At 39.2% G+C, this 27,593-nt stretch overlaps 1 protein-coding gene across 1 annotated transcript; it reads left to right on the top strand.

Annotated features, from left to right (window-relative positions):
- Positions 1-959: 959 nt before the first annotated feature.
- Positions 960-26,887, top strand: PKD2L2 (polycystin 2 like 2, transient receptor potential cation channel). Its single transcript, XM_026696127.2, has 14 exons — positions 960-1,284; positions 3,352-3,453; positions 7,721-7,854; positions 8,808-9,064; positions 10,282-10,503; positions 11,527-11,755; positions 12,761-12,931; positions 14,204-14,385; positions 16,482-16,602; positions 18,349-18,450; positions 21,303-21,376; positions 24,254-24,293; positions 25,950-26,014; positions 26,771-26,887. Exons 1-14 carry the CDS (start codon positions 960-962, stop codon positions 26,877-26,879), a joined length of 2,133 nt encoding a protein of 710 aa, XP_026551912.2. The 3' UTR covers positions 26,880-26,887.
- Positions 26,888-27,593: the final 706 nt, after the last annotated feature.

Here is a 27,593-nt window from a genome sequence, read left to right as displayed (position 1 = left end):
CTAGAGGCAATTTCTTCTACTTACTGGAGGTTTCATGAATTGGGCTTCCCCAGACTTTCTCTACTCACAAGTGCTTTCGTTCCGCTCAGAAGAACCCATTAAATAACCAATGCTGTATCTTAAGGCAGCACAGCAAACAAGGTCTAGTGATAGGAATGCTAAAAATTCTACTTAAATGTTTAATTTGGGGGTCAAGAGGTTCTTACTGTAATTAGAGAGCTTTTAGCTAGAGCTCCTTTTATCTGTAGTGGCTTCCTATGCCAAGTCATAACATTTACAAGAAATATTAAAATCTCTGTCGATTAAGAGGGACAGCAAGGGTGAAATGGTTTCTTGCATTGTCCTTTAGAAAAAAACTACAGTAAAAAGCACTGAACAAAGTAAAAAACTAGGCTGTGACAGTAATTGGAAAAGAGTAATATAAAGAAACCTAAAAAGGCATTTAAGGGAAAAAAACTTGTTATTGATCACGCATGTAAATCATCTGTAGTTTGGGAATAAGGAACAGGAGCCACATTACCAAACGGCAAACTCTTGTAAACAATCTTAAACTGAAAAATCAGACAGCTAATATACATGACAACCAAGAGTTCGTATCCTTACTTGCCATCTCCTGAGGCAGTCCACCTTATGATGAAAAAGGCCGTCCTCCACTTTAGAAGAAGCCCAGCACTTCAAGTGAACGTTCATATCTAAATACAGTTTTCTGGGTTACCCATCAACTACAGAAACTATCAAAATAAATGCTGCATAAAAATGGGGAAAAAACGCTGTATCTGCAGGAAGAATTTTTTTGGTTCACCTATAAAACCGGCTGGCTGTATTCTTACGACCCACAGCTATTGGTATAATCATGATTTATTCCATTAACGTAATTTGTGTTTTGCGCAACAATGTGTAGAAACACAGCCACTGAAGCAGCCCGCAGGATCTCTGCTTAAAAAATTTAACCGATCTAGATGGGCCGAATTTCAGAAGAAAGACGACCCGAACCGAACTCCTACAAGACGTTTTGCAGAACGAGTTTCTATTTTTGCAGAACTCCCAAACCTCTTGGCCCGCTAAAAGTTGGTCCCTTGGTGCAAGGCGCAATCACGCCTTGCGCGCAAAGGAAGGCGAGGGCGGCTTTCGCGCACAGCCGTCCGCGCCCCTCCCTTCGCCCTGATAGAGCGGCGGGTGTGTTCGTTATTCCGAGGCGGAGGGCGGAGAGGAGCGGCGGCGTAGCCCTCCTTGCCATGGCTCAGAGCGAGGCAGGATCCGCGGTGGAGCAACGAAGTAGTTTTGGTGGGTCGGTTTCCCGGGAGGGGAGACCGCCTGGGAGGGAAGAGGCCCGGCCAATACTGGCTAGGGTACGCTGCCCGTACTTGGGCTTTGCTCTGTAGTGGAGAGCGACGGTCCTGCCTTGGCCTTTCCCCGCCGGCTTCACCTTTGGTTTGGGCACGCGGAGGAGGGAATCGTGGAGGGGGGGGGGCGGGTTGCCGTAGCTATACTCGCAAATACAGGTGTTTCTTTTCGAAAACTCAAACGGGGGTCGTTAGAAGTGAGCCTATGGATGTCTGAATAGCCGTGCCAATGACCCCGATGGGTGTTTAACTGTGTATTTTACTGCACCCGAGAAAGGAAGATAGTTCTTGTTAAACGCTGTAGTTTAGTTGTTGCTGCTGTAACAGGTGGAATAACTGAAGAGCCTGTGGCGTTTACACACGTTTCTCAGGTGTTTGGGGGTTTCCTGTTCCTTGAAGATGTTCAAATAAAAATGTCGTTTCCCACTATAAGTGACAATGATCAAGACATCAGAGTGAAATACCTTTGTGTGCATCCAATCTATAGAGATTACTATCCACCGTTGTACAACACAGTCAACAACACCCAATCACATTTCAGCTCACACATTTCATTGTGTGAACTGGCTTGTGGGAATAGTTTATGGTTCAGTGAGACATGGGAATCCAGAATATCTGCATGTTTTGCAAACATGGCTTTGTTCAGCATGAAACCTAGTTCTAAGTTGTTGGACAACCATGTAAGCCATACTTTACACTTTGCTTCGTTGTGCTATGTTGAATAAACAGTTGGCTGTATTCACATACCAATTATACCATAGACTAAAAGTTGGTAACCTGAAGCTTAACCTTTTTTTATAGCCTGGTCCCTCACTTCTGCACCTCTAACAACTGCTGTTAAAAATTGCTGGCATAGTTTCCTGCTATTTTCTAATAGGATGCACTTAGAAACTTTAATTAAGCCATAAAATAGATAGTTTAGAAAAAAACAAAACAAAATACTGATTCTACCTTCTATAGGAAGAAGTATAAACGTAATTTTTTCATTTAATTACTTTTTCTAAAGCCAAAAGGATGTTAAACCCAACCTCCTCAGTCACCCAAAGATGCTACATAGACCAGGGTCTCCAACTTGGCAACTTTAAGACTTGTGGACTTCAACTCCCAATATCCCTCAGCCAACTGGGAGTTGAAGTTCACAAGTCTTAAAGTTGCCAAGGTTGGAGACCCTTGATATAGACAGTGGATTAAAAACCAGTGGCTTTGATTCCCAGTCTATAGCCAAAGTAAACACAGAAACCACAAAATCGGGGAAGTGGCCCTTCCCTGTAGGTGAACTGGGCAGCTTCTTTGGACACTTAAGTTGGATGTTGATTTCGAAGCCAGACCATGGCTGCATCACCAGCTTCCACATACCCCGACCTTTTTATAAAGTATGTGGAGAATCTGGAATAAGAGGATCAACATGGAGGCAGAAGGCGGGGCCAGAGAGTAGAGGAAGCAAAGGACTCGTGTTCAGAGCTCAGCAGCAGCAGTGTACAAATCTGCAGTTCAAGTATGTGATACAATGTGTATACCATCTTTGCAATTTCCTGCCCAGGCAGTGGCATTTCATTTGCTAAGGATTTTGGGATTATGGCCCACTGCCTAAGTTGCCTTGAGGTGATGGGCATTAGAATTTGGCAGTCTTCTGGAATATGCTAATCATTCTGCTTCTCAGAGTGACGGCTTTCATGCTTTGTGGAAAAATACAATGTTGTTTTCAACAATATTTCAGCTTCTAAAACAGACCAGTATTGAAGATTTAAGTTCCAATGATTATACTTTTTGTTTTTTAAATACCAACATTAATGATTGTCAGAACTGCATTTCATAAAATGTAAGCCATCTAGTTATATGCAACGAAGTCAGAAACGGACAATACATTTGGAATCGCAGCTACTTCTGGATTTGTAATTTTATTTTTGTACTTTGGGGGTTTCTTTTGCTTGGTTGGGTCTGGGCAATTCTGAGCATTCTAAGCTGTTATTCCTTTTTTGATTTCTTGCTGAACATTATATACTAACAGGCAATATGAAACCTCGACTGACTCATAGCAGAGAGCTGGAAATGAAGACAACTCTTCAAGAACTATTGATCTACATTATTTTTCTAACTGATTTATGTATATGTAAGTCCAGAAAAGGGAATGGATTTTTTCTTAGAAAGATTATGTGATGAAAACTACAGAATTAATTATGTATTTCTCAAGCTTTTTATAAAGATATAGGTCCCACTCGCCATCTTCAGGCTGGTGCTTTTGGCTTCATGCTTGTGCGAGCAAAGTGTGATCAGAGCTGCCGTCCCTCTATAAATACTGGTGGGGAGGTGTGGTGTGCTGAAGATGGCTAGTAGGGCTGGAGTTGTTTGGCAAGAAATTTGGCAAGACAACTCCAGCCCTACACAGAATCCATCACCTCACACGTACAAAACTCTTTCCACTTCATAGAAACAATAAAGAAATAAAACCTACAACCCGGAGACCTACTCATGAGCTTCAATGTCATATCCCTCTTCACCCAAGTACCTGTTAAAGAAGCCTTGACAGCCGTCCAAAACAACTACAACCCACCCACCCCCAGCACATACTAGATCTGACCAACCACTGCCTAACCAGCACATACTTCATCCACAGTGGACAAAGATACAAATAGATAGAAGGAGCACCTATGGGATCACCCCTCTGACCCATCATCACTAAGCTATACATGGAACACTTTGAAACCAATGCTCTAGACAAATCCGAACCCAAACCCAAACTCTGGCTCAGATATGTAGATGACACTTTTGTAATTTGGTCACATGGGAAAGAAAAACTGGACAACTTCCTCACACACCTCAACAACCTACACTCCAAAATACAATTCACCATGGAAACAGAAGCCAACAACCAACTTCCCTTCCTGGACATCCTAATTTACAAAAAATCCAACGGCTCCCTAGGAAACACCATCCACCGGAAGAAAACACACACCAACTGCTACTTAAACGCACAATCCCATCACCACCCTGCACATATCAGCTCCATAGCCAAGACCCTCATCTCCAGAACCAAACCCCTACCTGACAAAGACCATCTAAGAACAGAATTACATGCCCTCACATAATTAATTTCCAACAGATTCCAAAGAAACACAATTACCAACCTAATCCTAAAGGAGACACCCCCCAGAAACCCAAGACACAGAACAGGACAACAGTATTGCCCTCCTTTTACATCAAGGCACCACAGATAAAATCAGCAAAATTCACCACAAGCACAATATCAGGACAGCCCTTGGCACTCACCAAAAAATAGCCAACATCCTAAGAAACCCAAAGACAAGATCCCTCTAGAAAACCAAGGAGTTTATGAAATACCATGCAAGAATTGCCCAGCCACATACATTGGACATACCAACAGAAGAATAAATGCATGCATCGTAGAACACAAAAACGCAGTCAGAAAAGAAGAAAATACTTCCTCCCTTTTCCAGCACCTTAAAGCCACAGGACATGAAATTAATTTTGAGGGAACCAAATTAATCTCCAATACTGAACACTTCAACAAGAGAATAATCAGGGAAGCCATCGAAATAGAGAAACATCCCATAACATGAATAAATGGGATGATACCTCCCGCCTACCAGACATCTGTAAAGTAGCCCTTATCAACAAACTAGTCCCAGCCACAAAAACCAAAACCGGACCCAAAACAACACATGATGCCACCACCAATCTTCCTCACCGGACTCAAACCCAAACCCTCCCCATAGACGTAAGGCAACCACCATCCAGACACCAGACCATGGCTGCATCACCAGCTGCCACATACCCCGACCCCCAAACCAAGCAAATGGACACACGCCATGAACACATAGCCAGGCCTCAAACTCCAAAACCAAAACCCGGAACGTCACATCATAGCCACCCACTCAGGATATCATATCACGGAACTCAGGAGGTTACACCACAAAACCTCAGGATGTTACAGCCAACGGCCCAGGAGATTACAGCACAAGACCCAGGATGTCACAACAATAGAACTCAGAAGGTCATCACACAGCCCATGACCCAGGTCATTACAACCCAGGATATTACAGCACAAGACCCAGGATGTCAAAACAATAGAACTCAGAAAGTCAACACACAGGCCATTACCCAGGTCATTACAACACAGGAGGCTGATAGACACACAGCCAATACCTCAGCTACACATGTTCTTACAAAAAAGCCAGCCAAACTGCAAACAGCCACTCCATCAACCAATTAAGAAATGACAACACAGCCAACCTCACCACCAGTATTTATAGAGACGGCAGCTCAGATCACGCTTTGCTTGCACAAGCACGAAGCCGAAAGCACCAGCCTGAAGATGGCGAGTGGGACCTTGTCGAAATGTCGCCAAGATACTCTCAATCTTACATGGGAAAAGACCCAAACATGGCAAGACTCGCATACCTGTACCCGTGAAAATCCACGAATATGTATGTATGTAAGTGTGTGTGTGTGTGTGTATATATACACACACACATACAAACATATTTTCTTAAGTTTTCACGGGTATCTATATGTATGGTATTCAGCTTTGTTTGGGTATTTTCCCATGTCGTTATAGTTGTGCTTTTAAAGTTGTAGCAACGTTTCGGCAGAATTTCATCTGCCATCATCAGGCTTCTGTATTGTGTTCGTCTCTATACAAAGCCTGATGATGGCAGATGAGATTCTGCCGAAACGTTGTTACAACATTAAAAGCACAACTATAATGACGTGGGAAAATACCCGAACAAAGCTGAATACCATACATATAAATACCCATGAAAACTTAAGAAAATATCTCTATCTATCTATCTATCTATCTATCTATCTATCTATCTATACATACATACGTACATATATATGCACACACACACATACATATACATACACACACACATACACACACACATATACATACACATACAGTACATACATACACACACATACATACACTCCTCAGAACCACAATTGAGTCCAAAATTTCTTGCTGAATGAGACATTTGCTAAGTGAGTTTTGCCCCATTTAACAATCTTTCTTTCCACAGTTGTTAAATGTTAACAAGTTAGTAACACAATTAAGTGAATCCAGCTTCTCACTGACTTTGTTTATCAGAAGGTCACAAAAGATGATCACAACATGATCCCAGGACACTGTAACCATCATAAATAGGAGTCAGTTGCTAAGCACCTGAATTTTGATCATGTGACCATGCAACGGTCATAAGTCACTTGCTTGTGCCATTGTAACTTTGAATGGTCACTAAACAAATTGTAAGCCGAGGACTATCTTTATATGCTCACTGCCATGAGTTTGTGTATATGTTGATAGGTAATTCTTGATTTATGGCCAGTTGTTTAATAATCATTTGAACAGTCTGTAAGCATTTCAGCTATTATCAAAGTCATGACAACCCCTTGGTGCATCATTTCGGTACCGTTTGCACTTACAACTGGTTGTTAAGTGCTCTGCAATCATCTGATTGGCAATCTTCTCTGCCAGCTTCCCTAGAAAATTAAAATTGTTAATCCACTTCACTATTTTGATGGAGATGATAGATTGATTGATTGATAGATAGATAGAGACACACAAATACACAATTTTTGAAGTAGGAAGTGTGCATGTAAATCAGTCAAGAAGGAATCTTCAACGCAATGGATGAAAAAAGTTCAGAGAAACAAGGGACACATCATCAGAAGACATCAGCTGAACCTTTACAATATAGTCACGGACAACAAGTTGAGAAGCTTGGGAGAAAGCATTTGCTCCTCTGAAAGATGGAGAAGGTGTAGGGATTTTTAAGAATGAAGGGGGATGCATACCTTGTAAACTGTTTCTACATAAAAACCAAAGTCCTTGGATATAGAGCAGTGATAGCTAACCTTTTCGTCGTCTCGTGCCGGAAGTGTGCATTTGCGTGCACACGTGCCTGCACCCATAATGCAATGCACGTGTGTCCCCTCCTGCTCCCCTCCCCCCGCACATGCATACACAACCCCGCCATGCTCCCCCTGCACATGCACATGCCCCCCGTGCATCTCCTGCATGTGCCCCGCCCCCACGCATGTATGGCAGATACCCGACAATCAGCTATTTGGAGGCATGCACACATGCGCAGTGGAACTGAGCCGGGGCGATGGCTCATGTGCCGGCAGAGATGGATCTGCGTGCCACTTCCGGCACACGTGCCGTAGGTTCGCCATCACGGATATAGAGCATGATTGCCTTTTCCCCCTTTGATATTTGCTGTGGCCCATTAGAACTTCAGAAATCGCTTTACTTTGGGTTTCCAGTGAATAAACAGGGGAAGGGTGTTAAGCAATCTGAACCGCCCTGCTGTTTCATTTCCTCTGGTCAAATTTCTGCATATATTTCTCTGCAGTGACGTTTGGGATGGTGAGCACAGATATGTATTACCTAAACAGAGTAATGGCCAATCTCTTCTTGGACACCCCGTTCTCGGATAAAGATAAGACAATCTTCAAAACTATGGGCAGCATCACCGACTTTTGGCAGGTAAAGTTTCCTTTCCACCTTTGCTCTTTAAAAAATGTTGGTTTCCTGCAGTGGTGAGATTCAAAAAATTTTACTACCGGTTCTGTGGGCATGGCTTGGTGGGTGTGGCAGGGGAAGGATACTGTAAAATCTCCAGTCAGAGGTGGTATTTGCTGGTTCTCTGGACTACTCAAAATTTCTGCTACCAGTTCTCCAGAACCTGCTGAATACTACCTCTGATGCGAACCTAACTAGACCTGGGCTGGTTTTTTGGCTTGTTCAGTGTACTGTGGTTAAATTCTGGCTTAGTTTAGGAATAGGCAACTGACAGTCCACATGCAGTCTTTAGACCTCTGGGCTGCTCCCTTTCGGTGGCAATCCTACTAAATGCAGAAGTTCAAGCTCTTGTTTTTCAGCCTTCCATGCATATCAGATTGCCTTGCACTGAGTTTCTAGCCAGTATTGGCAACACTGGTTGCCAGTAGTTCTTCAGGGTTGCAGGAAATGTTCTCCTTCAGACTAGAGATTTAAAAGATCGATGACCGGATATTCAATTTGTAAAGGATGCTGTGTAGTAGGCCAAAGGGCTGTGGGAACAATCCTTCATGCAAGAAGGCGGAAAGGGATCATGTTCACAGAAGATTGATTATGAAGAAGATTTTTTTTAGGCTTAGGTTATGTGCAGGTTTAGCTGAAATAAGCCCGAGGGGCTTGCTTCTGAACAGATGTGTGTAGGTCTTGCCTGCAAATAAAATTCAAAATAACTGTTCAAAATAATACTAAGAGATTCCGTATGTCTAAATGTCCTCAAGTGATGTGACAATTGGTTTCGTTGCGTTTCAAGATGGATGTAAAGCCAAAGAAGATGAACACACCTTACCCCAAGGCTTGGATGGTTTCCCATTCTGCCCTTGAGCATTCAGATATGTTAGACTCCTGTAAATGATTTGAATAACTTCTTTCATGTCATATAGTTTTTAGAAGGCCCACTTCTGAATGGACTTTATTGGAACACCTGGTATACTGAAAACTCCACAAGTAGCTACAGAAACAGTAGCCATATCTACTATGAGAACTTACTTCTTGGAGTAGCTCAGATCCGGCAATTGAAAGTCCGTAACAACACTTGCTCTGTCTATCCTTCTTTCCGTGCATTTATGAGAGAATGCTACGGGCAGTATAGCTACAACCATGAAGACAGAGAAAGCTTTGGCTTTAAAAATGATACCGCGTAAGTATAAATGGCATCTCAGGTTCGGTGGTTTGTTTGTTTTCCCCCTTAGGCCTTCATTTCACATATAGTTTAACAAACTCAGGTTGATCATGGGATTCTACTTCCTCTCAGACAAATCCCATTACTTCATTATTTAAATTGTTCAAACTCCGAAACAATGCATGCCTGTGAGATGATTTAATAATTTTCTGCTAAGCTCGAGTCTGAAATTTATGTTACTCAGCAAGATGGTTATTAACTGAGTTTCCCCCATTTTACGACCTTTCTTGCCACAGTTGTGAATCGTTGCAGTTGTTAAGTTGGTAACATGGTTAGAATAGAATTCTTTACTTGCCAAGTGCGGTTGTCTTGGTGCACATACTCTCAGTATATATAAAAGATACATTCGTCAAGAATCATAAGGTACAACACTTAATAATAGTCATAGGGTACAATAAGCAATCAAATCATACTAGGAAACAGCCAATATAGATAGTAAGGATACAAGTGACAAAGTTACGGTCCTACAGTGACAAGTGTGAGGGGATGGGTGATAAGGAGTGATGAGAAGATTAACAGTAATAGTAGTGCAGACTTTGTAAATAGCTGGATAGTGTTGAGGGAATTATTTGTTTAACAGAGTGATGGCTTTGGGGAAAAAAACTGTTCTTGAGTCTAGTTGTTCTGGTGTGCAGTGCTCTATAGCATCGTTTTGAGGGAAGGAGTTGAAACAGTTTATGTCTGGGATGTGAGGGGTCTAAATATTTTCACAGCCCTCTTTTTGAGTCATGCAGTATACAGGTCTTCGATTGAAGGCAAGTGGGTAGTAATTGTTGTTAAGTGACTCTGCTTTCCTCGTTGACTTTGCTGGTTAGAAGGTTGCAAAAGGTGATCAGATGACTCCGGGTTACTGCAACCATCGTAAATATGAGTCAGTTGCCAAGTATATGAATTTTGATCATGTGACCATGGAGATACAACAGTGGGCGTAAGTTTGAAAAATGGTTGTAAGTCACTTTTTTCCAGTGCTGTTTGTCACTTTGAATGGTCACTAAATGGTTTTTGGAAGTTGAGGACTATCTGCACTTTGGTCCTGATTGTGTCTTGCTCCTTATCTGCATTGTATGGGGGAAAGGATTTCCCTTTGCACCAATAACAAATGCTTTACTGTTTACTGTTGGAAAGCTGTGACATTTAACTGTAAAAGACTAGATTCATTCTCTCCTGTCCACCAGGTGGCACTACTACACTTCTGCTACACTAGCTCCCTGGCATTGGGGCCTTATTGGCCTGTACAGTACCGGAGGATTTATGTTCATCCTGAGCAAATCAAAGGGACAAAGTTTACAGATGGTAACCTTCCTCAAGGAACACAGCTGGATCACCCGAGGAACAAGGGTTGTCTTCATTGATTTTTCAATGTACAATGCCAATGTTAATCTCTTCTGCATAGTCAGGTGAGCTCTTCTAATCACTGTATATGTGTGTCCTACTTTTGAGAGAAATGTAGTGAAATACCTGCCGTGTTGGGGATGACTTGATTGAGTTCCACATGAAAAATCCGCATTAAAAGAACATGGTAAGTTGAGCAGCTACAATTTTGATTGGATATAACGATTGTCACCAGATATTTCCTTCACGCATTTCTTGTAGACACTCTCCTTCATTCAGGGATCTTCAGGTCTAGAGCTTCTCCATCTCTTAATTCCTATTTACATATCGAGCTTCTACTTATAGAACATACTCTTCAAAATTACAGTCCATATCTCATTCTTCTGCCTTTACTTGCTCTGTCAACTCAAAATTTAACATCTTCATTCTGGACTTCTGGCACACAACAGATACAAACCCAATGTAAACCGCTCCAAACTTGATTGCAGAAAGTATGACTTCGGCAACAGAGTGGTCAATGCCTGGAATGCATTACCTGACTCTGTTGTTACATCCTCTAACCCCCACTCCTTTAACCTCAAACTATCCACTATTGACCTCACCCCATTCCTAAGAGGTCTGTAAGGGTCGTGCATAAGTGCACCATCGTGCCTCCCGTGCCTGTCCTGTTGTCCCCATTTATTTGTACTTATTTCCTGTATTTTTACTCCTGTTTATACTTATACCTATCATCTTGTAAGCAACTGACATTGCATGCCTCTGTTGAGCTGCATTCCTTAAGTCAGGAATTCCATGAAGATCTCTTTCCTGTTATCTTATGCTGGGTTTTTTTCTTTTTTACTTCAGTTTAAATACACCAAATCATCATCATTATCATTATCATCAAAATTCATATTTGTATAATTAAAAACAAACAAACTGCTATGATCATTAGTTGTGCAAAGTCGAATAGCAGCAGCACCTATATTCCTGGGGTGGGGTTTGTCATAGTTTCTTTAGCTTACATCTTAGGAGGTAGGACATCACCCACCGTTCTCCCGGATACACAGAGGGCATCTCTCTCTATTTTTTTTTTTTTACTTTCACAGGCTGACTATGGAGTTTCCTGCAACAGGTGGCATAATCCCTTCTTGGCAGTTCCACTCTGTAAAACTTCTCAGATACGTCACCTATTATGATTATTTTCTAGCCTCCTGCGAAGTCATCTTCTGTCTTTTCATCTTCACATTCCTCATTCAAGAGTTCATAAAATTACGGAAACTGAAAGGAGATTATTTTAGAGATGCTTGGAATTGGTTGGATATGTTATTGCTCTTGGTAAGTTTCAGCATTTCCGTGTCATTAAGGTAGAAAATGGTGCCAAGGTGGATAAGAGGAGAGTAGAAATCTGTCTGTCTGTCTGCCTACCTACCTACCTACCTTCTGTTTAACATGTATATGAAACCCCTGGGTGAGGTCATAGATAGATAGATAGAATTCTTTATTGCACGTGTGATTGGACACACAAGGAATTTGTCTTGGTGTATGTGCTCTCAGTGTACATAAAAAAAAGATACATTTGTCAAGAGTCAAGAATCATAAGGTACAACACTTAATAATAATCATAGGGTACAGTAAGCAATCAAATCATACTAGGAAACAGTCAGTATAAATAGTTAGGATACAAGCGACAAAGTTACAGTCATACAGTCATAAGTAGGAGGGGATGGGGGATAAGGAGCACATGCACCAAGACAAATTCCTTGTGTGTCCAATTATTATTGGCCAACACTTGGCCAATAAAGAGTATTCTATTATATACAATAGGCCTTCTCTCTAGCAGCTTCTATGTTTTGGAATATTGCTCCCCCCTTGCGAGTACATGTGGCTCCTATCCTCCTTATATTTTGAAAACAACTAAAATCAGTATTACTATGTGTTCCAGGAGTGCTTATGGCACCGACTGATAATGGATGGCCATCATAGGAATTATTGATTGTGCTGAATATAATGTTTTGCTTTGCTTTCTGCTTTTGTTGCATTTATGCTATGTTTTAATTTGGAGTATAGTTGTTGGATGCCTCCACAGTAATTTTGCATAAGGCAGCTTATATAAAATGTCAAATAAATGGATTTTATTACTAGTTTAGAAAGGCTTCCCTTTAGAAGAAAAATCACTAAACGCTAAAATACTGAATAGCAGAGTATGATGTTTCATAAAGTCATTGAAGTCACACAAGTATTTTACCTACATTCTTTAATATTAATAATTATGAGCTTTGTAAACATAAATTGATTTTCTCAATTGTAGCCTTGCCACCCTCTGCTTTTTCCCTCATTCAGTTGTCCTTGTTTGCTATTGCTTTCAATATTTATCGAACGATTGAGGTATCCAGCCTTATGGAAAATCTGCTCTCCAATTCAGATTCTTATCCAGACTTTTATTTTCTTGGATTTTGGCAGACCCGTTATAATAATATGATTTCAGTGAATGTCTTCTTTGCATGGATAAAGGTACTGCTGTTAACCTAATTTGGTGTCATAATGTGTGTGTTTTTTAAAATTAACCACAACAAAGTATAAAAAGACAACAAAACATTCTAGCCATTGTAAAGTTTAAGGAACATTTGCATGTTTTCCCTCACTCATGCTAATTTGATCAGGTTTCTGTCCTGGAATGTGGCTGCTGTTTTTGCTTTATCAACATGGTGACAGAGAATAAGAAATCACAATAGAACCAGTGGCATAGTAAACTAAGTTTTTTAAAAAAACACTACATGTCTGCCTGTAGCATCTATTTATGTCACCTTCCCATACTCCATAGCAGGGGTGTCAAATTCAATTTCATTGAGGGCCACATCAAGTTTGTGTTTGACCTCAGGGAGCCAAATAGGCGTGGCTGGGGTGGGTCTGGCCAGTGCAGGCATGGCCAGCTTGACGTCTTACAGTCTAACATGGCCCTTCCAGGCTCCGTTTTCAGCTGCGATGGCCTCCTGCAGCCCTCTGCCAGAAAAAACTCCATTTTCACTGGCAAAGGGCTGATGGAGGCCATCGCAGCTGAAAACAGACCCTCCCAAGCTCTGTTTTTGCTGGCAGAGGCACCATGGGTCAGTCCTTTGCTGTTTCCAGAGCAGCTCCATGGGCCAGATCTAAGCACTCTGTGGGCTGGATCCAGCTTGTGGGCCTTGAGTTTGATATCCCTGCCTCATAGCATCACCTGCCTCCCTACTGACCTGCTACTTTGGGACAGTTTCATCAGCTCACGTCACAGTCACATGCAGTCCTTGCCTAATGACCACAACCAGAGCTGGTGTCATTAAGTGGCATGGTCACATGATGTTTCCTTTAATGATCACTTAGCTAAGCAACGAAAATTCTGCTCCCGATTGATATCCTAACCTGCAACTCATGCGGAGGAAGCTTTTTCAGATATAGTAGATCATAGTCAATGAGGGTTCTAAAGGTTATAACCAGGCCTTGTCAATCAGGACTGGAAATGGACTAGAAGCTGACAAATTGGTGATTAGCTGGGAATCAGTGATTAGCTGTAACAATCTAGATTCTAGAATATTCAGAGAAACAACCTGTGAATGTAACAGGAATCCTTCTATAAACCCTTTGGTGGATCCTTTTGTTCCTTTAGTCCTTTAATCTCAAACTAACTGGTTTTACAGTTTAATATTGATTTCCTGAGAGAGATGTGAAAACTCTTTTTAAGATTTAAGTGTATAGGGTAGAGTTGGATCTTATCCACATTATAATGCCCTCTATTTTTTTGTCTTCCAGATATTTAAATACATAAGTTTTAACAAGACAATGACTCAGCTGTCTTCTACTTTATCCCGTTGTGCTAAAGACATCATAGGATTTGCCATCATGTTTTTCATCATCTTCTTTGCCTACGCGCAGCTGGGCTACTTGGTCTTTGGGTCCCAAGTGGATGAGTTTTCCACTTTTCAGAATTGCATGTATGGAACTTGCCAAGTTATCTAATACAGTTGTTGTTTCACTGTGTCATTAGTTAGAGCAGGATTTTCTTTAGAGGAGGGCCAAGTACGTGAAACACTTGATACAGCTGATCGTCAACTGATAAGCACAATTGGGATGTTAAACATGGTCTTTGACCAAGTTGTTGAGCAAAGGACATGACTGCTTTGCTCAACAACTGTAATTACAGCACTCCTGGTGCATGCAATATCCTATATAGGCAGTCAGCATATATAAAAACAGAGTTCCATAATTCTATTCCAGATGCTTATCTATCAGTTCATCCCACCCCTAATTGGTTCTGGTTTTAGTTATATGGATGTCTTTAAAATCTTCTGTATTGCTGTATGTAATTGCGTCTAAAATTTTCTAGCTTTTTTACAGGTTACAATCATGGTAAAACATACCTTCTTTTTGGTTACATTTTCAGCATTTGAAGTATGTTTTTTCAGTTACATGTACCAACAATACATTGTTTTATACAAATTCATATACCATAGTGTAAACTTCAATCCTTTCTACCATTTGTTCTCCCACTAATCTGTATGTGTATATTATAATCAGCTGTAGATTATTTTATCATACATTCTTTCGTCTTCATATTTCAAGTTTACACATGTTAGCAATAATATGATCTTCATTTGTATACAGTTCAATTTCAAATTCAGTTTTGCATTGTTCCAAATCAAAAATTGTTTCACTTACTTTAAATCTTTCTAACAGTTGTACAAACGAAAACCATTAACATGAATATCCTTCTACCGTTCTCTTATTATTATTCTACTTTCCCAATGGCAAAATTGTAATGTATCAGAGCAAGGAAATCATTTGTGTCTAGTAATCCTTTTTCTTATATTAAATATTTCCTGTTTTTAAGGTAAAAGCAAAAGGTTGACTGCCAAAGGATTTGAGCTCTTTGGTTGTTTGTATTTCAAAGCTCAAATCCAAGCGGTCATGGAGCTCAATTCTTTGGCAGGCAACTCTTTCAGAGTGAAAGAGCTGCTTACTGAAGAGATGAGAGAAAGTCAGCGCCCCAAAATAAGAGGGATTTTTTCTGAGCACTTCCCTGCTGGCTTCCCAGTTGGCTTTCTGGGTATGCTGGCAGAGAAGATTATATAGCGATCACATGACTATGGAGCATTTGGCAACTGGTTGTAAAAGCAAGCAGGTTGCTAAGCACCCAGATCATGGTCCTGTAACCACTGGAAAGTGATGCTTTATGACCATTAAACATGCTTTACAGGCTGTAAAACATCCTTTCCAAAGTAGTTAATTTGAACTGATATTAAGTGAACAGTTATAAGACCGAGACTATCTGTAGTAGCCTCTTGTGGAGTTCTGGGATTAATTGATGCTTCTGAATTCCAGGAGCCCTTCTCAAAATGGGTGAATTAGAAAAGTGAAATAATTCTTAGAAATCTTCCATTACAGGTGTTTTAGAGTTCACAGGCTACATACGGACTCTTTTGAATGTTTCTATGCAGCCTGAGGCAGGGCAGCAATGGCGGCCCTCCAACAACAATCCCAGTTTCTCATGTGGCCCCCTTGGGGAAATTAATTATTAAATTAATTATCAGAGTGATACTCTACTCCTTGCCAATTGTTTTAAGGGTGGGTAGGAGAAAAAAAAATCTGCTGTTCTGTGGCTTTTGTCCCCAAATTTATGTACTCCTTGATATTGTTCAGATTAATCTAATTGGTTACATAATTTCAACCTGTTCATACTGAATTCAAGGTTTCCTTGAAAGTAAATCATTTCCCAATTTAGATAACTTTCAGAAGCAAATCGAGTAGGTTTTACTTGGGATAGCTCTGCAAGCAGAGCACAACCAGTGTCATGATTGTAATTTTTTTTCTAAATATCTTCTTCGGTTTCTTGGATATCATTGGACAGCTTTAGGAGAGTTGTTAGCCAACATCTAAAACGGTAAGGAATTATTTGTTTACACAAGTATGAAAACTTTGTTAACTCCAAACTAAGTTCTGTGTCCAGTGATACCAAATAACTATACAGGATTGCAACCTTAGTGAGAATCATAGAATCTCATGCTTAGTATGTTTTTTGCTTCCTCCTAAGTTTTACCCAGTTTCGTATTGTACTTGGAGATTTTAATTTTGCCGACATAGAACATGCCAATCGAATTCTTGGACCAATTTACTTCATCACCTTTGTATTCTTTGTATTCTTTGTATTGCTGGTAAGTGCAGTCTTGGATAACTGAATCAGTTTGCAAAATTGGGATTACTTTGCCAGGGTTGCAAACATCCTGACAACAATTGGATAGAAGATGCATGTTGTCTGGTTTTGGTGTGGAGAGGCCCATAATTAATGTATCTTTTTAAGTGGACTCTAAAATACATAACCCTAACCTCTAAGAATATAATCCTATATATAAGCCTAAGAAGTCCTGGCTCTGCTGGTTAGCCTTGGGACCAAATGGGAATTCCTCACTGGAAGTGGCCACTGGATTGATGGCAGACTCGACCTCCCCTTCCCGCTCTCTACTGTCTACCCAACTATTTTTTTGGTTTTCATATTGATGTATTATCATTGTGTTCCTTTTCCATTGTTTATTTTATGGGTTCTATTTTACTTCCGTTTACATTCCTTTCATTTTCTTCTTTTTTATTGTTGTAAGCTGCCTAGAGTAGCCCACAATGAAATAGGCAGCAAATAGATTTAACAAATAAAGAAAGATGATTAATCCTGAAATTTCTGATGAATAAAGAGATTTTGAATCTGAAAGACTCAGAATATCTGTAGCGATATGGGTCATTCTTGCCTAATCCTAATACCTATCATTGTCAAAAATATTATTAGTGGCACAATTGCATTTTTTCAACAGGTGTAGCTAATTCTTCTAATCCTTCAGGTGTGAAAAACACTTCAAAAGCATTCAAATCCCTGTAAAAGATAGCCTGTTTCCCGGTAAAAATGTATATTTCCTAGATGCAGAAGAATATAATGCTTAGGTCCACAGTCTTACAAAAGAATCGATGCATAGTTTCCCAAGAATATCAAACATTTTCTGAAAGTTGTAATATTTGATAAAGGTATCCTTGCTCCCATTATATGTATAATTTAAGGTTCAAAAAGTGAAATTAGAATACTGGAGTTGGATATGAGAGATTGGGTTTTTGTTTATTAAGTAACTCCACCAATTTTCTCAGATTAATCTTGGGTTATTATTAGATGTAGTTCATGTGAAAGCAGGCATGACCCTCAAGGATACAAATGTTATTCATGATTTCTACTGAGATCTAAGAAGATGAGAAAATCAAAGTAAAGTCAACCTACATCCTTCCAAGTGAATTAAACTGTTCAGGGTCAGGGTTTTCATTGTTATAATTTACTGACATAAAAAAAGAGAATGCTTCCTTCTGAATAAATTAGCTCTGGATAAGCCCACTAGATATTCAGCTTCAACTGGTATATTGGGCAAAATCCCATATCCATCTCTGAAATATTCTTGCTTTCATTCAGAGTGACAGGTTTGGGCAAAATTCTTTCACTAGCCAGATCTCATGAGTAATATTGGTTGTGAAGCTTGCTTTGAACTTCCTGGTTAAGGTCAGACTGAGTCCTGTATCCTCATCAGGTTCTCAAGAAAAGTATTTTTACTATGCAAATGATAAGTAACAATCAGGAATGCCAACCCACAAGATTCACTCCTTTGCTGCCTGTGCAATAAGGAAATGCTTGCTTTTCAATTCTGGGAGTTGAAGTCCACACATCTTAAATGTTGCCAAGGTTGAGAAACACTGAGCTAGGCTACTATAAACATGATATATTCTAATATGAATGCTGTATTTAAGAAAAAAAAGTTAATACTGGTCTGTATTATTGATTATCCTGGAATTGATATGCTTAGCTTTGGAACATCTTTGAGATTATTGCATATTTATGCATTGTTTGTTCACATTGTTTTCCTCCTCCCATGTAGAACATGTTTTTGGCGATCATTAATGATACGTATTCTGAAGTGAAAGCTGACTTTTCAGTAATTCCAAGCAAAGAATTTGAGATCAGTGATCTTATAAAACAGGTAAGAACTTAAACCATGTCCTGCTCATTTATAATCTGGCTACATTGAAATGTTTAGTTCAAGGAATAGTTAAATGCTACTGATCCTGTTTTTTCTCAATTCCTTATTTTAAAAAATGCTTTGTACATTTCTTACATTACAAGAAATTGTATTTCTTGAATTTGCTTTTCAGGGCACATGAATAGCAGTGAATAGACCTTTGCTGCTTCATTGATACTTTACAGAATAAAAGGAGAGATGCTTTATTGCTGTCTGTGAAAGAAAGTAAAATTGCCCTTCAGTCCCCTATAATGGATTCCCATATAAGCCAAAATTATCTGTCTTGGGATAATGTTGCTCCTATTCTGATCGGAAGGTGTCTTTAAACCTTTTCTTCTGACCATGATTTATGATAGTGCAGTATTTTTAATACAGAAATGAACGTGCAGAAAACATACAAACGCTTGCTTATTCATCCTGCAAAGTTAAGTTTCTCTAGCGAAAAGTCAATAGGAGCACAATCCAGGTAATTCTCCAGAACCCCTTCTGATTGTGTGGGAGAGGCATTTTCTAACAGTAGTTCTATTTCTGGATAGTTACTGCAAGATAATTGCTGCTTTTGAATTCCAGAAGGTTTTGTTCTTTTTCATACGTTGTCTAGCTTCTTTTGTGAGAGCGCTAAGAGATTGTCCAGAGGGTTGCTCTGAAGCTTCACAAGTTTGTGAAGAATGGCCTGCTTTGTTTTTGATTCTCAGAGATGCTGGGACCGTCCAGAATCAGCATCAGTTTGGTTGAGAATGAAGGGGGCCTCAAATTAGAGAAATCAGTGGTGTTCTCAGGGGCCAATTTAGCTACCTAAATTGTAGGGTGATGAGTTTGCTGTAGATGAGACTCACATTCCCTTCAAGATTTCAGATTTATGAGAGACTAAAGTGATTCTTGTGGCTTAAAGCATATTTCCCATGTACCAACTTTAAATTTGTCTGACTGGAAACAAGTGATAACAATTATCTATGCCTCTGTAATTGTCTGTTTTCCTCATTGCCAGATACTTATTGTGTGCAATTACAAATAACATGGATAAGGAAATTTCAGTTGGTCCAGAATGGAATTGCTATGTCTTTAAATAGAACTGAGTATTTCAAACAAAAACTGGTGCTTTTTCAGCTGCCCCAACTCTCAGGTTGCTTCCAGGTCCAGTTTCAAAATTCCAGTCCTCAATTATAAAATTTTATAAAATGCTACTTTTAATTTATCTGAACATTGAGATTTCCTTGAGAGGTCCTGTTTTCAAATCTCTGTCAACTGAAGTGTTGTGGTTAAGAAAGGATTCCTTTGTTAGTGATACCTACTTGTGAAACATTTTTCCCAGAGAAATTGTGACATGAAATGAAGATTTTTATAGAATTACAGCCAGGTAGTAATCAAGTGGTCACGTAAGCAATCATTCAGTGTTACGATGGATCCCCCCAAAGCTACTAATGATCTAGATTTTCTAGATTTGGGGGGATCCATCGTAACACTGAAAGATTGCTTACGTGACCACTTGATTACTACCTGGCTGTAATTCTGTAAATTCTGATGACTGGCACTCCGCATGCAGTCATGTGATTGCATTTTGGGTTCTGATCAATCAACCTCATTTACAGTCATTTGCAGCATTCTGCTCACATGACAGCAGTTTATGACATTTTTGCAGAAAACTGAAGTGAGGGATCCTATCTTAACAACATTTGAATTGTTAGTGATTTGTGATGTCTTGCTAAAAAAAGGCCCAATAGCAAACAGTTACTTATGTTACATTTATTTAATGATTCCTTCAAAAGTTGTACAATCAAGTGCAATTATATGATCACCTGCTTAATGACTATCATGATCTATGACTGAAATTATGGGCCCAATTATGGTTATGACTGACCTATAGTATATATGTTTTGTGTCATATTACATAGCACTTTTGCTTGTTTGATTTTGTGTTTTCAGATTTTTTATATTTGATGTTTATTTATTTTATTTTAAGCCCTCCATAGAGCCATTTCTGAAAGAAAGATGTGATATAAATCCAGTAAATAAATTCATGGTTTGAATAATTGAATATTCAGGAGGATCTTTAGTTGCAGAAATAAGTCCAATGTTTTATTGAGTTGGCTTTTTCTTCTTGCTTAAGTTTTCTGCTCAAACTAACTGTTCAGTTGTTCAATTATCCTTTCTCCATTCCAACCCTAATTAATCCTACAGTAATTTACTTAACCCATGCGAATTGTTTTAAATGACCAGCTCAAGGGCTATATTACACTATGTTATCATTTGTGTTCTCCCGAAATGTTCAACAGAATGAGCAGTAAACAAAGAAAAGTTAAAGAGGGACTGGCATTATTCTAAATTGGAGATTTGCTTTTTTGTGCTTATAATCGTAAATGCTGCCTTGGCTTTTTGTGTAATTCAGCAGATGTTCTTCCACCTGTAAACTGTTTAGAAATAACTTAGCCATGTGCTAATGTTACTCAATTTTTCTTCTGCTGGTCATACATACATACATATGACTAAAACATACATACATATGACTAAAACTTAATTTCCAGTTTCAATAATACTAATTTTCTTGGGATTTTGTTTAACTGCATCCACCTTATAAGTATGTTTCAATCTTTACGAGAAGGAGCAACTGTAATATGTTATATTTTCAGGACAAAAGGAAACTGTTGTTTTTTCATTGAAGAATTTGGTGCATGCTAAAATCCTTTTGTACCTTTTAATCAAATTAAGCTTGACTAGCGTTTGCTACATTCCTCCACTGAAGCTTGTACATAGCACAACTATGATATCACAACTATTTCCATTTAACAATCCTATTTTTGTTTTGTTTTGTTTAGGGTTACAATAAAGCTTTAGTCAAACTCAAACTGAAGAGACAGGCACCAGAGACAGAAGATGTATATTTGAAAAAGTGGGTATCAAATTTTAGGAATACTGCCATTTTTCTTTAATTTTCTAGCTAATTTTCTTATTAAGACATATGATCCTAAAGAATGGTGGATACCAATGTTTTTGTTCCACTGAGCGAGACCCTTCAGGATAGATGAGGAGGCATCCTGATGTCAGAGAACCAAATGTTTACAGGCCACTAAGGCGGGTTGGGATTTCCAAGGTCATCTCCCACAAAAAGCTCTCAAGATGCTTCCTGTCAACCATAAAACACTCATTTATCAGCAGACCAATGTGATTGCTTCCAGGAGGTCCCTCTTATTTCAGCTTATTCCTGTTGTGTTTATGAGCAGGTTTTTGAAATAAAATACTGGCTGGTAGCCACTCTCTACCTTGCTTTCTAAAAGTCCCTGTATAATCACAAGATCAATACTATTACTGGAAGTAAAGATTATACGTGATTCTGGGTTACAACCAGGTAAGAAGGAGTCATCATATTATGAGATGTGGTACAGTGGTTGGAGTGCAGTACTGTAGGTTACTTTTGTTGACTGCCGGCTGCCTGAAATTTGGCAGTTCAAATCTCACCAGGCTCAAGGTTGACTCAGCCTTCCATCCTTCTGAGGCTGGTAAAATGAGGATCCAGATTGGGGCAATATGCTGACTCTTTAAACTGCTTAGAGGGGCTGTAAAGCACTGTGAAACGGTATATAAGTCTAAGTGCTATTGCTATTCCCATTTCCCACTTGGCACTGGGTCTTTTACCTGTTCTCAGTATTTCAAAGCTGTTCACTGACCTAAAAAGTTAGAAAACCTGCCTACCTAGGTCCAGGATAGGGAACCACAAAGAAGCCATGGGTTTCTATCAAACATCACACTAAATCACAACTGCAAACAGTAAATCTCTCCAAATCATCATTTCAAAATTCAGCTTCTTAAAATGACAACATGGACCTAATTCAACTAAGGGCTTTCTGCTGCTTGTGGCTTAGAATGTCTTTATAGTATCATCCTGACCATTGCTATAGTTCTATCGGGGCAGAAGAGATTGTAAACCGCTAGTGGAAAAATAACTGAAGTTATACATTACAACATTGTACAATATATGGACACGGAGACCTCTTCCTCATTCCCTATCTCCCCCAATGCCTTAGTAATTAATGTAGTCAGTCACAAGTCTCATTTGGGACTCTGAGCTGCTGTAATACCTGACTTAGTGAGGTAAGAGTGAACAGCTGTCTCCTTATAAGTATTACATAAGTTGGTGCTTCAACCTCTATGTGAAGCTGTTGGAAGAGGTCATTTGGTAATTTACAATGTAATACTGGCAATAGGCTGTCAATCTTCAGCTTTATATTGCAATCCTGGGCTCAGTCAGAAAAGCCACAGACATTTTGCCCAGGCATCTGGAAACTGTTGGAAACCCTGTGAGATGAAACAACTTGAAATTGATCCCTAGCGATATAGAGTTGCTGCTTGCACATCATGGTTCCCTTCCAGCTCAAGGTTGTCTCTCACCAAGGTGAAGCTGCACCTGATATAGCAGGACCGCAACTTGGGAGTCCTTTTCTATGCATAGCTACTGCCTAATGGCCAAGCAAGACGTTTCCCAGCTTTGCTTTGTATGCCAATTGCAGCTCTTCTGGGAGCCCGAGACCTGAATTCAGTAACTGCTGTCATTAACACAATTTGTCTGAATTTCTGTAATAAGCTCTTCAGGAGCTGCTACTGAAAACCATACAAAACCTTCCAATTAGTCCTAAATGCAGTGGCTCGCTTGTTGACAAAAGTTGCCATCCTGATCATTATTTCACCTTTTCTGTGGGCCCTCCATTGGTTATTGATAGGTTTCTAAGTGTAATTCAAATAATCAGGTTTATTTGAGGTAGCCCTATGTGGCTTGGGACCAAGAAACCTTTTTATATTTGTATTGTATGTTTCGTTAGCTATAAGGTTTCTGAATGGAATAAATGTCATACAGATCGAATAATAACAATAACAAAAAATGATCGAACTAAATGTGATGGATGCTATTTTAAATCCATACATTGCACACTTATTTAAAAGTTGTCTTTAAGTTCATGCTGCTTGGGTTTTCTTTGCCAATTAAAAACAACCAATAAACCAAGCTGAATGGACTATACAATTACACTTGGAGGGCAAACTGGAAAGGTACTGTGCTATGATGGAAGGGGTCAATTTTTGTTGTTTGCATTTAATATTTTCCTATCCGCATTTACATCTACTTCATCAGTTGCTGACTATGAGGAATGGAAAATGTTGAAGGCAGTAGCATCATATCAACTTGAAATAGATGTCACTGTGAGACAGAAAGGCAGCAGCAGCTGCCGGGGAAAAGAGAGGGGGTCGGGGGGAGGTTGTCAAACCATCAGTCTGATGAAAGCGTGCACATCCAGAAAAGGCCTGAGCTTCTTTTGCAATAATGCAATGGAGCTTTCTCATTTTGACAAAACAGCAGGAGCAGCAAGCTCCCCAAGGAAGAAGATAAAGCAAACAACAAGAGACATTATTGACTGTGTACAATGTAGCCTATGATCAGTCCTGTCTAGTAGAAACAAGCATATTCGTTATTTCAATTTAGATTAATTTCATCAGCATAAGCGCACCAAAGTGCCTACCATCCTTGTCCTATTGTTTCTTTTATTTTTCTTATATGTACTTATTTCTTGTATTCATAATTATGTTTATCCTTATACCTATTGTCTTGTAAGTGATTGACAAATCAAATAAATAAATAAATAAAAATAAATATATCTATCTCCCTCCTTCCCTCTTCCTCTCCCTCCCTCTCTCTCTCTTTCTTTGGTAGTGTATGAGCATTAAAATGTACCTAAATAAATTCTTTGGTTTTATTCCCCCTTTGTATGACCATCTCTAGACTGGATACAAGTAGGGATGTTTCCAGAATTGGTGACAAGGTAAGAGTCACATGCTGCTTTCCATTTGACAAAAAAGAAAGAAAAAAAGAAAGAAAGAGGATTAAGACATTTACTTTCAGTGGGTTATATTTACTTAGCAAATTTATTTTGCATAAACTTTCATCTGATTTTATGTACGTATCTGAGAGTAAATACATAACACATACATACACATAAACAGGTAGGGGGGAGGGATTATAAATACCAATTTAGAAATGTGAATAATACCACAACACTTTAACAAAAAACATATTCTGGCTGTTGTCTGTGTTGTGTTGATTAACCTATGTTAGAATAAAAGTTTTCATCTTTGTTCCATTTATAGAAGAGATTCAGCTTCATGAATTGTTATTCAGCTATTTTGTGTAGGAATTTAATGTTCTTTATTTAAAATGTCTGCTCCCTTTGCTAGGGACAGATGTACTGGATATTTTATCAACATATATACATTTATTTTGCATATCAACTGGCCCACGTCCTGGGAATCATATGAGCATATAGTTCTATGGGTCCTCTTAAAGTCACAATTCCTGTTCAATGTCTGTGGAGATACTTAGTCATCCAGGTCATGGTTGTCCAAAGATGATTTTTCAAAAAGCAACTGGACTGTTTTTTGCTTGTCATCCAAGAAGCATCTTTAATTCTGAATTACCCATCATTCAGTCAGAAGAAGCTTCTTGGATGAGAAGCAAAACATATTCAAAGTCCAATCTCCTTTTGAAAAAGGAGCTTGGGACTCTTGCTTATAAAGCAAGTGGCAGTTGTGGCTAGGAAAACCTTTGCACAACTTTGTGTTGTGCCCCAATTGCATTCATTCCTGGATCAAGGGGGCCTACTAGGGACACTCATTTCTGATCATCTGTACATATAGTTGGATTACTGCAATGTGCTGTACATGGGTCTGTGGAAACTTCATCTAGTACAAAATGCAGTGGTGCAAGCAGTTAGGTATGTTCCTGGGAACTTATATTACACCTCTGCTGCACAACCTGCATTAGTTACCGGTTTGCTTTTGGGTTCAGTTCAAGGTGCTGGTGTTGATCTTTAAATACTTACATGGCATGGGACCGGAATATTTAAGGGACTCCCTCTTCCAAACTTCATCTACCTGTCCCGCCAGATTTAATAGAAGAGGCATGTTCATCTAGAGCACAGGTGTCAAACTTGCCATGTCACATTGGCATCGTGACGTTTTGCTGTTTTCTCCCCTTGTGGAGCTGGGGTGGGCATGGCTGTGCCTGATGTATCTGGTCCATGGGCTGCCAGTTTGACACCCCTGAACTAGAGAGCTACATTTGGCAGGTACCTTTTGTGCCATGATGTCTGTATTGAGGAATCTTCTCCCCCACCCCCAAAGATGTGGTCAGCCTCATCACTCTTGAGCTTTCAAATTCCCTCAAGATCTGATTATGCAGGCAGGCAGGCCTAGCAAATCCCTCCGTCTATGGTTTTTCTTATTTCATTCTGCTTTTATTGTTAATGTTTTTAAATGTTTTTAAATAAATGCAATAGGTTTGTTCCTTGCCCAAATTCACTTTCTGTAAGATAGCAACTATACAAATTTGATAAACAAATAAAATCTGCCAATCCCAGAGAGAATAACCGTTTCTCTTTTCTTTTGAATCCTGTCATCATACTGACCAATTCTCTTTGCAGGATCTCATGAGGCAGCAGATTTCCTCAGGACAGTATGACACAGTTTCTGCAAGGGACTTTCAGAGGTTTGTTGCTGTTTACATCATAACCCCAGTGGTCTTCAGTCTTTGTAGAGCTTTGTAGACCTTTTAGATCACAGTAGATCAATTTGAGGTCCCCAATTTGAGGTTCCACATTTAAAGTGGAATCTTCACACAAAATATAATTCCTGGCACAATCATAATGTATTTTATAAAATAAAACTCCCAAACTGAAATATCAACAAATCTTGGCTTCCCACATTGCATCAGTGTTCTCAGTGTGGCTCTCAGACATCATTATGTTGTCCAATAAATGTGAATTTAGAGATCTAGCTTTTAATTCATATTATATATTGGTGTACTTGTAACGCTGCAGTTAGCAACTGTTAATGCTAATAGTTCTAGGTCAGGTATTGTCCTCCTTTGATAGAGTCATTCAACTGAGGCATTTTGGGTTCTAAAGAAAATGGCTGTTTGTTATTAACGTAAAAAAACTGTTCAGTTTAAAAATTAGCTTATATATTGTCCCTAATGTATATAAAATGTATATCTTTACAACATTATTTGTGGGGGAAAGATTTAGGCTGCCTATTGATCTGGATATTTTATTGAACTCAATGAAATTTACATTTACACAATGAATTCAATGGAATTTATACCTGAATCAGTATGTACTATTAGACTGCTAAGTGACTAATCAGTTTTCTTTTGATTTTGCGGAATTTTATGCCCTATGGGTAGCTATCAGCTTCACAAAGGCAAAAATTCCAAAACTACCTCGATCTCCTTTGTTATTTTTAGACTTTCTAGATATACAGAAGATTTGGAGAGACAACTGAAGGATGTGAATTATAAGCTGGACACAATTATGAGAACTCTCCCTCCAGCTCAGTACCAACAGTGGAACTAGCAAGAGGTGAGGATTTGTTCTACCACTGGCGCCTGGTACAGTGAGAAGCAAAGGTGTGAATTGACAGGCAAGTGGGGGGGGAGATGCACATCTTTCTTTCAATAGTCTTGTTTCCCCAGGGCTTTTCCATTTCAGCTCCGTTTTTTTTTTTTTTTTTTAAGTTAGATCAAGGGTGTCAAACTGGCGGCCTGCAGGGTAGATGCATCACACACAGATCACACCCACCCCAGTTCCACAAAGGCAAAAAACATCGCAATTACTTCATGTGACGTGATCAAGTTTGATACCCGTGCTACACATTAACTCACTGGCCCAGTGCCAGAAATGGTTACATTCCCACAGTGGTGGATTGTAAATATTTGAAGGCAAATAATTTGGAGAACATCTCCTAAAATTTAAAATATAAATTGTAACAGCAAACGTTTTTATCAGCAGAAGTATTAATAAATAGTAACTATATTTTCTGTATTTTGTTATCAAAGGCAGCTCTTGAACGTATTTCATCTTGCTGAGCCCCTCGGCTCAGGTTGGCATCATTTACTCTAAACAACGTACTGGATTTTTCTTCCATCCAGTAATGAAAAACTGGTGGAGGTCAAAGCAGAACTTAGCAGCTGTAATTCAGAAATTCATCTTTGAACTTTTTAAACACAGTTTTTACAGAACATTTTATGTGCAAACAAATTCTAGGAGTTTGAAAGGAATTCTTTTCTT

This window comes from Pseudonaja textilis, chromosome 2 (assembly GCF_049901715.1).
Source record: "Pseudonaja textilis isolate UNSWEBS1 chromosome 2, rPseTex1.2, whole genome shotgun sequence".
In the NCBI taxonomy this organism is placed as follows: domain Eukaryota; kingdom Metazoa; phylum Chordata; class Lepidosauria; order Squamata; family Elapidae; genus Pseudonaja; species Pseudonaja textilis.
The sequence above is the reverse complement of the archived record's forward strand: the minus strand, read 5'-3'. Positions and strand labels throughout refer to the sequence as shown.

What these genes read in the sequence shown, in the direction of transcription:
- PKD2L2 (XM_026696127.2), top strand. Translation starts at nt 960, where the DNA reads ATGGGCCGAATTTCAGAAGAAAGACGACCCGAACCGAACTCCTACAAG. An exon ending in GGAGCAACGAAGTAGTTTTG is followed by an intron (nt 1,285 to 3,351) that starts GTGGGTCGGTTT and finishes ATATACTAACAG; the next exon opens with GCAATATGAAACCTCGACTG. An exon ending in GCATCACCGACTTTTGGCAG is followed by an intron (nt 7,855 to 8,807) that starts GTAAAGTTTCCT and finishes CATGTCATATAG; the next exon opens with TTTTTAGAAGGCCCACTTCT.